The sequence below is a fragment of the Colobus angolensis genome, unplaced genomic scaffold (assembly GCF_000951035.1).
Source record: "Colobus angolensis palliatus isolate OR3802 unplaced genomic scaffold, Cang.pa_1.0 Scaffold4, whole genome shotgun sequence".
In the NCBI taxonomy this organism is placed as follows: domain Eukaryota; kingdom Metazoa; phylum Chordata; class Mammalia; order Primates; family Cercopithecidae; genus Colobus; species Colobus angolensis.
This window is the reverse complement of record NW_012117376.1, coordinates 12,001,760-12,012,967: the sequence shown is the minus strand read 5'-3', so window position 1 is coordinate 12,012,967 and position 11,208 is coordinate 12,001,760. Positions and strand designations below refer to the sequence as shown.

General features: G+C 52.8%; 1 protein-coding gene across 1 annotated transcript in view; it reads left to right on the top strand.

Moving 5' to 3' along the window:
* Positions 1-6: 6 nt before the first annotated feature.
* Positions 7-11,208, top strand: part of OPRD1 (opioid receptor, delta 1) — a 71,368-nt gene continuing 60,166 nt past the window's right edge. The window contains exon 1 of the mRNA XM_011955505.1: positions 7-188. Within this exon, the coding sequence (XP_011810895.1) occupies positions 172-188 (17 nt within the window). The 5' untranslated portion in view covers positions 7-171. The remainder of the gene's footprint in view (positions 189-11,208) is intronic.

Genomic DNA, 11,208 nt, shown 5'->3' with positions numbered 1-11,208 from the left:
CCGCTCTTCGCCAACTCCTCGGACGCCTACCCTAGCGCCTTCCCCAACGCTGGCGCCAATGCGTCGGGGCCGCCGGGTGCGCGGAGCGCCTCGTCCCTCGCCCTGGCAATCGCCATCACTGCGCTCTACTCTGCCGTGTGCGCCGTGGGGCTGCTGGGCAACGTGCTCGTCATGTTCGGCATCGTACGGTGAGTCCGCTGCGGGCTGGCGCCGCAGGGATGGGGCCCGGGGTGAGGGTGGGGATCACTAACTTGGGACCCCAAGCCCGGACCCTGGACTCCCCGCGCCTCCGCACTTGCAGCGGGGGCACCGGGGGCCCAGCGAGAGGTGAGGCCACTTACATCGAGGGGGACACAGGAATGGGTGTCATCGTGTGTGGGGGGGGGGTGGAGGGGGTTGCGCCGCAGTTGAGTAAATTACATTTGATCATCTGTTGGCATCCCCTTGTTTCTTTGTGGGACAGTTTGGCGTCAGTTTGTGTATCTGTCACAGTTTGTGAGTGGATGGTTGTGACGGTACAACTGTATGTTTGGACGTCGGAAACATGCCCATGGGGTGGGCAGAGCTGCTCTGAGGTGCCACGGGCCTTTGAGGAGACCGGTGTGAGGGCACCGTACGGGCAGGGCAGACAGGAGTGTGCCGGGTGTCAGCCAGCACCTCGCCGTGGGGCCCTTACCAAGTCATATTTGGTGCTCATCTGCTGGTGTGTGCTTGTCCCTAACAGTCAGTTTGTGATTCTGTCTGAATGTAACAATGTGACTGTTGTTTCTTGTCAAGCCCCTGAAACCCCGAGGGCAGCAGAGCGTCCAGAGTGGCCGTCTACCTGTGTTTGTGCAGCTGTGTGTGCCTTTGTCAGTGATTCCTGGATACCATGGGGACAGCTGTGGGTCGCCAACCGGTTCTCTGTTCCCTTCCCCAGTGGCCATCTGGTCAGGAATTCTGAATAGGATTCAGAGAAGCCTCACGCCCTCCTCACAAATGCCCTCTCCCATTTTCTCTTTGCCTCCTCTAACAGTCTGTTCTTCTGCCAAAGGCAGCAGAGGTATGTCTGGGCTGGAGTGGATTTTGAGTTTTCATCCCAGGAAGTGAGGTGCTCTTCTTGGAGTTTATGGAAAGTGCTGGGACCTTCTCAGAGAGCCTAAGACGTCAGCTTGCCCCAGAAGTAGCCCTCCTGATACAGCCCACAGGCTCAGACATGGCCAATAAGGGTTGAGAGGAAAACTTCCATCCTTAAAACAACAAAGATGCCCTGGTATTTACTGTTGGTTGAAAATGGGTCCTCCATGCTGGTGGACCGAGGACATGGCCCTAAACCTCTCTGGGCTGTGATGCCACCGTGCAGGGCATAGGTCAGATCGTGGACTCAGAGGTTGGAGAGATGAACTGTAGTCTCAGCCCAGTCATGGATGCCCAGGCACCATTCTTCCTGCCCCGCCTCCCATCCGCCTCAGTTTCCCTGTCCGAAGAATAGAGAAGCAATCTCCTCAATTGGAAAGTATGAATTCCAGGGTGTGGGGTGTCTGCAGGGCAGAACACGGTGTGTTGGAGCATGGGATGAGGTGTGCGGGTGTCAGTGGGCTTCGGCATTGACGATCTCTGGGAGATCTTTGCTCCTGCAGAAAGAGTGGCGGGTACAAGAATTTCCTGTGCTTTCCATGACTCATCACAAGCAACAGGGAGAGAATTCCCCCCAAGCACAGGCGGAACTGATCTTTGCTTTGTGTCTTTGTCAGTGATTCTCCCCACTTCGTAGGCTTAGAGGCAGGCCGGCCTGGGTATGAATCCCTGCTCTGCCATGAACTGGCTCTGTGACTTGGGCGAATCACTTCGCCTCTTCGAGCCGCAGTTTCTTCATCTGTAGAATGAAGTAATGATAAATCTTCTTCCACAGGGTTGTTGTGAGGTGTCAGTGAGAGAGCACGTAACGCACTGGCCTGGTGCCTGGACCCAGTAAATGGACGCTGTCTGTATAGCGAGGATTCTAGATCCTGGAGAATCCAACTAAAGAAGGGAGCTGGAGGGAGACGCTTGTCCTAAGGTGGGCCTGAGAGTAGCTGTGATTCTGAGAGCTCCAGGTTCCTGGCACCTGCCCTGTCTAGGGGAGCTCCAGGTGCCCAAGTCTGGGAAAAGTTGAGCATCAGTGTGTTCGGTCTCATTTCCAACCTTTTCCTCAGGGCCCCTGACTGGTGGGCTGACTGAACACGGCTTCCCCACTACCATTGAGCAAGGGGAGGGGCTCCCACTGCTGAAGGTCCACTGTAGGGAGGCTCTGGGCTCGGCCTGCTAGGGGCATTCCCTCACAGCCTTCCCGGAATCGCATTGCCAAGTGTACGCAAACACCTTAGCGGGCCCCTAGGGGTCCCCGTTGCCAAGACATTTCGCTGGTCAACCATTTACGTGAAAACTGTATCTCTGGGTCTGAATGGTTGAATCCTCACCTTCAATCCTATGGGACAGGCATTAGAATTATCATCAGCACCTGCATCCTGCAGATAAAATGAGGAATCTGCGGCTCAGAGAGAGGCAAAGTGACTTATTCTCGGAGGGTACCACAGTTGGCACCAGGCCCAGAGCTAGAACCCTAGTCTGTGACTTAAGTCCAAAACTTTTCTCCAGAGTTGTCTGGGGTAGAGGACAGTCAAAGCATTGGCTGGAAGGAGGGTGGCAGAATTCTGTCCCTCTTTTATTTTTGAGACAAGATTTCTCTCTGTTGCCCAGGCTGGAGCGTTGCAGTCACAGCTCACTGCAGCCTCGACCTCCTGGGCTTAATGCGATCCTCCCACCTCAGGCTCCTGGGTAGCTGGGACTACAGGCACACGCCATGCTAACTTTTGTATTTTTTATAGAGACAGGGTTTTGCCATGTTTCTTAGGCTGGTGTCAAACTTCTGAGCTCAAGTGATCCTCCTGCCTTGGCCTCCCAAAGTGCTGGGATTACACGCGGAGCCATCGTGCCTGACTTTGTCCCTCCTCTTGTCCTAGAGTCCTCAGAGTGCAGAGACCTGGGGACTGTGCTCCTCTGCATTTTTCAGCCTGTGTATTTTAGGCTGCTGTCCTTTGGGGAGGGGGAATGGTAAGGGCTGGCGCTTAGTCCTTCCCCAGGGAGCAGTGAATGAGAGTCTGAGGGCAGGGTAGCTGCCTGGGTCTTGGCTTCTGCTGGAAAAGCCTCAGAGGGGGCAGCCCGGGCGGGAGAAAGGACCCTGCTCCCCTGAAGGGCTCCTCGAGCTGCGCTCCATCTCGTTGTGGCAGGCCCTGTTTAGAAGACAGCCAGTACATGAACCGGCTGCTGGGTTGAGTGAAGGAATGGTTGAGTGAGCGAATTCTGCCTGTCAGTCCTGAGCTTAAGCAGCGTGTGGGGGGTGGGGGCAGGGGACAGTGAGCAAGAGAAGATTCAGAGACCCTTGGGGAAGGAAAGCAGGGTGGTGTAGTGGGCAGAGCTGTGGCTCTGGACCAGACATATCTGAGTTCAAAGCCACTTAACTTGCTGCGTACTCGGGCTAGTGATGAGCTGTCTGAAGCTCTTCTCATTAAAGTGGGAACACCAACAGCGCCTCCAGGGTGGGGGTGAGGATTAAGTGGCATAATGTGTGATATCTGAGCCTTTTAGACCCTAAGCTCTTTGAGAACAGGGAGGGGCTCTGTGTGAAGGAAGGAAAAGAATTAACTCATTCTACAACACTCTACACGCTCTGTGCTAAATGCCGAGAAAAAAAAACCCCACCGTGCTCCAGACCTTCCGGAGCTTAGGGTCTGGTAGGAGAAACAGACATTCGTCACCCAGTCATCCAATAAACTGAAGTTTGTAGCTGTGGCAGGGGCTATCTATGAAAATATGTAGGGGATTGGGAGCCCATGATGGAGGCAGGGGAGGGTCTCAGCTACACAGAGAGATCAGAGAAGCCTCTGCAGAGCTAAAGGATGGGGGGGAAACTGAGTCAAAAGCTGAGGGAGGAGCTGTGGCTGGGAAGCAGGACGCTGATGAGGGCCTGAACGTAGGAACCAGGAGTCTCAGAATTCCAGGTCAGAAGCACCCTCTGTCCCGCAGGCCCCACACTCTGTCCTGTCTCCCCTCCAAGGAGCCACCTGAGAAGCTGTCTCATCCTGGGGGCCTGAGAGGGGCCTCTGGGAATTGCATTTTTAGCAAACAGCCTGTGCCTTGAGGGAATGAGGCTTCTGTGAAGCGTGAGCAGGACTTCTGTGGACAGGTGGTCCCACGTTCCTCCTGCTTGTGGGATTGGCCCGCTCCTCCTGCTTGTGGGATTGGTCAACATGATGACTCATGCTGGCCATGGGGATGCCTTGGTCCTCAGAGCGGACACTGGACAACTCCTCCTTCTGGGCAGAGTCAGCGTCCTCTGCTGGGCTGGCATCTCAGAGACTTCCCACGGGCAGCCCACTGGCTAGGTGAGGTGTGATGGGCTTAGCAGGCCCCTCACCTGTGGCAGGTGACCCCCTCTTCCTCCTGCCTGGCCCAGATCCTGGGTGGCCTGACCCAGAACCTGGGCAAGGAGTCAGTGCTTTCCCACTTGGCTGTCTGTTCCACAGCCTTCTCTGTCTCCCTGCCTTCTCTGCGCCCTGAGCCAGGTTTCCGCAAGTTTGTACCTCACAGCACCCCCTGCCTCCTGCCAGCCCCGGCCGACCTGCACGAGACGCCTTCAGCCTGTGTGCTTCTCTGCCCCTTGATCTCACCTCAGCCCGTGTCTCTTCTGATTTTTCTCTGTGTATCAAATGCTGACTCTGCTACTTACTAAGAGCTTTAGCAAGCCAGATCGCCTCATGACACCTCTGTCTTCATCGGGAAGATGTGGGTAATAAGTACTACCTCATAGGTACCTTTGTCCTCAGGATTGGATGAGATGATGTTGGCAAAGCACCGCGTTTTCCCTCCTATCTAAGGTGACTGCAGCACCCAGCAGGGAGGGGAGTTGGACCAGGCAGGTGGACTGTGGCAGGGTTGGGACAGGTGAATGAAGGGTTCTGCTTGTCTCTTCGGTCTCCTGCTGAGGTTCCAGAAGCTGCTGCGGAAAATGCTGAAGTGTCTTCTAGGCAGAATTTGTAGCACTGAATCGCTGTCCTGGTTTTGGAAGCCCCTGGCTTCTTGTCTCCCTCTCCTCTCTTGGGGTCTGGACCCAGGGCCTCTGGGCCAGGAGAGATTCCAGTGAGATGACACAGTGCAGTGGTAAAGGTTGTGGCTAGAGGTCAGGGAGCGCCCAGTCTCTATCCGTGTCCCAGAGGTGTGGCTTTGGGCAAAACCAGCTTAACTTCCCTGAGCCTCATTTTTTTTTTTTTTTTTTTGGATGGAGTCTCACTCTGTTGCCCAGGCTGGAATGCAGTGGTACGATCTCGGCTCACTGCATCCTCTGCCTCCAGGGTTCAAGGAATTCTTGTGCCTCAGTCTCCCCAGTAGCTAGGATTATAGGCACTCGCCACCACGCCCAGCTAGTTTTTGTGTTTTTAGTAGAGATGGGAGATTTCACCATGTTGGCCAGGCTGGTCTCAAACTCCTGACCTCAAGTGATCCGCCAACCATGGCCTCCCAAAGTGCTGGGATATAGGCATGAGCTGCTGTGCCCGGCTCATTTTATCATTTAAAAAATTAGGGTGAAGGCCGGGAGCGGTGGCTAAGGCCTGTAATCCCAGCACTTTGGGAGGCCGAGGCAGGCGGATCACAAGGTCAGGAGATCGAGACCATCCTGGCTAACACGGTGAAACCCCGTCTCTACTAAAAATACAAAAAATTAGCCAGGCATGGTGGTGGGTGCCTGTAGTCCCAGCTACTCGGGAGGCTGAGGCAGGAGAATGGCATAAACTCGGGAGGTTGACCTTGCAGTGAGCCAAGATGGTGCCACTGCACTGCAGCCTGGGCGACAGAGCAAGACCCCATCTCAAAAAAAAAAAAAAATTGGGGTGATATGACAGGTTATTGGGAGGACTCACAGAGATTGAGCATGGAAAGGCCATAGCATAGCACCTGGTATGCCCTGCACTGTGGTTTCCTGGCACTCCTGCAGCGGCTGCAGGTGGGCAGAGTGCAGGTGGGCTGTTGAGGCCTAGTCGTCTACGTTTTCCACCTTGGGCTCTTTCCCATGTCCTACATTGCCTGCACATGTACTCAGTCAGTAAAGCATTTGCTGATGCTGACCCGTGCCAGGCCTGTCCAGCCTCAGCTCTCACTGCCCAGACCCACAACTTAAACCTCCATATGCCCCCTGGCTCCTAACATAGCCATGCCCCGTGCCACCCCCGCTTAGTTGCAACTCCACAGACAAGTGCAGCTCCCTGGAACTATGGGAGTCCAGGGAGTCCCCAGACCCAGCCAGAGGAGGGGATGCCTGTGCATCGTGGAGGGGGAGCAGCAGTTGGCTCCCTGGAGAGGTGCGGGCAGAGCATCCCAGAGAGAATCACAGGAGCAACGATTCACCAGTTCACCGGGGCTGAGACGAGAGTGCTGGGGACCAGGGTGGCTGTGAGGATGAGGATGGAGAGGCTGCAGGGACAAAAGCAGGAAAAGCGTCGTAAGCAGGTGTCCTCCTTACCATAGTATCAAAAGCACCTGCTGGGTGCTGAGCTTGGCTGGGCTCAGGAGCCTCCCATGATTCCTGAGGAGGTGCACCTGGTAGAGCAGCCCCAGGTAATTGGAGGCAGGTGTTCTCGTGGGACTGTGGAGAGGCAGGGCTGAGGAGAGGCCTGGAGACAGGCCCAGCATGACTGTGTGAGGGGCCAGAGGCCTTGCTGAGGTTCTAGTCTGGATGTGGGAGCTGAGACTGGACAGGTCCTCAAGGGTCCCCTGGTAAGGATGGCGTGCTGGGAAATGAGGGAGCTTCGGGTCACAGGCCATGGGGAGGGGGATTTTGGAGCAGTCTGTGCAGAACGGTGTTCAAAAGAATGAATTTGGCGGGGGGAGGGGAGGTGAGGGGTGGGTTGATTGGGGAGGGGCTCAGTGTGGGGAGACTAGAGAGGGTGGCTCAGGGCAATGAAAAGAGAGCCATGTGACCTTGGATGGGGCCATTAAAACCTTGGCCTCAGCCGTCCTCTTTCTGAAATGGAGTGTTGTTGGACCTAACAAGAAGGCAGGAAGCTGTGCATGGTGGTGCATGCCTGTAATCTCAGCTACTCAAGAGGCTAAGGTGTTGATCAGACTGGACAACATAGCAAGACCCCATTTCAAAAAAAAAAAAAGGAGGCAGCAGGAGGAGGCTGGGCCAGATGACTTCTGGTGAGGCTGAGCAGAGAGAATGAGCAGCAGCCCTGGAGGCTGTTCCTGCTACATCTCTTGGTCTTGCCGGGAGCCTGCTTCTTCCTGGGTCTTGGGCTCATTCCCTGGGGAGTGTGTGTGACTTACAGACACACTGGGGTGGGTCCATAGAAGTCACTGAGAACACTGAAGAGCCTCTTCCTAAGCTTCTGCCACATGCCGGAGGCTTCTGGAGCCAGAGGCCATATTGAGGTTGAAGTATGCAAGCTGCACCACAGCCCTGCAATGGGGGCTTTCTGTTCTCATTTGCAAATGGGGACAAGAAGGCTCGGAGGGAACAAGTGCCTCCCACAGCAAGAGAGGGGTGGAGTTGAGATTCAAACGCAGGCCTCTCTGACACCAAAATCACTCCATGTTTCTATCTGCTGCTGCTGTCCATGACATGGCGGAATGGAGGCGAGTGCTGGGGATGTCTAGGTAGAGAAACGAGGAACGGGGACGGGGTAGAGGGTAGATTGCTGTCTGCAAATCTCTGAAGCGTCTCCATGGGTGGCAGCCATTGAGAGCCTAGACATTGGATCCAGACTGACCTGGAATGACATCCCAGCTGTGCCATTTACTAAGAGAGTGAGCTTGAGCAGTACATACACACCCTCTCTGAGCTTCAGCTTTCTCGTCTGTGAAAGCAGCGAGAGACCCTCATGGAGTGGTTTGGAGGAGTTCACGAGGCCTGATGTGAGGGACTTCAGCACAGAGTTAGGCATTTGGTATGTGGTCAATAAGCATTTTCTATAATTATGACTCTTTAGAAGAGGAGTCAGACTTGCTTTGCATTCATTTGATGGACATTTTTTGAGCCTCAGGAACTAGAATTTCTTTTTTCTTTTGAGACAGAGTCTTGCTCTGTTGCCCAGGCTGGAGTGCAGTGACGCGATCTCGGATCACTGCAACCTCTGCCTCCTGGGTTCAAGTGATTCTCTTGCCTCAGCCTCCTGAGTGGCTGGGATTACAGGGATGTGCCAACATACTAGGCTAATTTTTGTATTTTTAGTAGAGACGGGGTTTCACCATGATGGCCAGGCTGATCTCGAACTCTTGGCCTCAAGTGATCCACCTGCCTCAGCCTCCCTAAATGCTGGGATTACAGGTGTGAACCAGAACTAGAATTATTGAGTGGGTGGTATAGGGAAAGTTTATCAACTCAGTATTATAAATTTTCAGCTGGGTGCAAAGCAGGAGGATCACTGGAGTCCAGGAGTTTGAGACTAGCCCAAACAATATGGCAAGACCCTGTCTTTACAAAAAAATTAAAAAGTTAGCTGAGCATGGCAGCATGCACCTGTAGTCCCAGCTGCTTGGGAGGCTGAGGTGGAAGGATGGCTTGAGCCCAGGAACTTGAGGTGACAGTGAGCGATGATTGTGCCCCTGCAGTCCAGCCTGGGCAACAAAGCAAGATCCCATATATTGAACTCCTGACCTCATGTGATCTGCCCACCTCTGGCCACCCAAAGTACTGGGATTACAGGTGTGAGCCACTACATCTCGCCTGAGACCGCATATCTAAAAAAAAAAAAAAGAAAGAAAGAAATTTTCTTCTACAATAAAGGTAACAAACTTATTTCAGAAAATATGGAGAAATTTAAGCAGAGACAGACGTTATCCATAATCCTACCACAAAGAAAAGAGCTTTTTCATTTTGGTGTATTCCCTTCCCATCTCTTTTCTGTCTCTCTGTTTCTCAATTATTTATTTATTTATTTATTTGAGACAGGGTCTTGTTCTTGTCACCCAGGCTGGAGTACAGTGGCACAATCTTGGCTCACTGCAACCTCTGCCTCCTGGGTTCAAGCAATTCGCCTCCCTCAGCCTCCCAAGTAGCTGGGATTACAGGCGCCCACCACCACGCCCGGCTAATTTTTGTATTTTTAGTAGAGACAGGATTTCACCATCTTGGCCAGGCTGGTCTTGAACTCCTGACCTCAGGTAATCTGCCTGCCTTGGCCTCCCAAAGTGCTGGGATTACAGGCGTGAGCCACCACACCCGGCTTATTTTTATTTCTGAGATGGGGATCTCCTTGTGTTGCCTGGGCTGGTCTCGAACTCCTGGACTCAAGTGATCCTCCCACCGTGGCCTCCCAAAGTGCTGGGATTACAGTCATGAGCCAACACACCCAGCTTTGTTTTTCCATTTTAGTGAAATCAGGGTGACATGTCGAAGTCATGATGACATTGCATGTAATATTTTGTGAGATGCCTATTCACTTAACATTATATGGTAAGCATGTGCCCTTCTAGTTTGAAAACATGATTTTTGATGGCTACATTGTAGGAATGTGTTCTTTTTCCAGTGACTTTTATTATTTCCAATATTATGCCAATCTAACTAATGCTGCTGCCTGGGCATGGTGGCTCACCCCCATAATTCCAGCACTTTGCAAAGGAGCCCACAGTGGGGGATCACTTGAGCCCAGGAATTCAAGATCAGCCCAGGCAACATAGCAAGACCCTGTCTCTAAAAACAAAAAAATAGTAATAATACATAATGCTGTGAACATTCTTGGACATGTGTGTTTGCACACATCTCATTCTTTCTTTCTTTCTTTTGAGATGGAGTTTTGCTCTTGTTGCCCAGGCTGGAATGCAATGGTGTGATCTTGGCTCACCGCAACCTCTGCCTCCCGAGTTCAAGTGATTCTCCTGCCTCAGCCTCCCGAGTAGCTGGGATTACAGGCATGAGCCACCATGCCCGGCTAACTTTGTATTTTTAGTAGAGATGGGGTTTCTTCATGTTGGTCATGCTGGTCTCTAACTCCTGACCTCGTGATCCGCCCACCTCAGCTTCCCAAAGTGCTGGGATTACAGGCGTGAGCCACCGTGCCCAGCTATTTCATTATTTCTATAAAGAATTTGCCAACAGTCAAAACTCTCCAAGAAGATATGGGCTGCTGTGTAATGTAGGGAGCTTCCTGTCACTGAAGTGTGCAAGTAGACACTGGGAAACCACTGGGTGGAGGTTTGGCCATGGAGATTCGGGTGGAGAAAAGACAAGCAGAATTTCAGGCCCCTCTCGCCATGGCTGAGATTTTATTTTATTGTTTACTTACTTACTTACTTATTTATTTATTTGAGACGGAGTCTCATTCTGTTGCACAGGCTGGAGTGCAGTGGCGCAGTCTCGGCTCACTGCAATCCCTGCGCCACTGGGTTCAAGCGATTCTCTTGCCTCAGCCTTCTGAGTAGCTGGGATTACAGGCATGTGCCACCATGCCTGGTTAATTTTTTTTTTTGTGTGTGTGTTTTTGATAGAAATGAGGTTTCACCATGTTGGCCATGTTGGTCTCACACTCCTGACCTCAGATGATCACCTGCCTTAGCCTCCCAAAGTGCTGGGATTACAGTCGCCCAACCCTGAGATTTTAAAAAGAATGACTTTTAAATGCTGTGATCTCAGATTCTCCTTTCCCCTTGCCTGGCAGATGTCTGGACTTTGAGAGGCAGGGGGCTGTGCAAGGGCAAGGCATGATTTCATTAACCTCAAGAGTCCTGGGACCTCAAAATCAAATTGGCCACACGGAATGTCATAACACGCACAGGAAGAGGGATAATCGTGGGGGTAGAGCAGAAAGTCTGGCTTAAATGAGCAATTTACCATCCTCTGCAGGCTACAGCGGCCCCGTTACCGGCTGGGGGCTGTGGGGTGGAATGAGGGGGTGTCTGGGCTGTGTTCTACTGATTTATAGTTCCCAGTGCAGCTGCAGAAATCAGCAGCTTTGTCTCTGGCCAGCAAGGGTGTGTGCAGAAAGAATCTTGTCTTCTGTAGCTTTCCCAGTCTTTCTTTTCTTTCCCCTTTTTGTTGTTGTTGTTGAGATGGAACCTCACTTTATCGCCCAGGCTGCAGTGCAGTGGCGCGATCTCGGCTCACTGCAACTTCCACCTCCTGGGTTCAAGTGATTCTCCTGCCTCAGCCTCCCAAGTAGCTGGGATTACAGATGTACACCACTACACCTGGCTTTT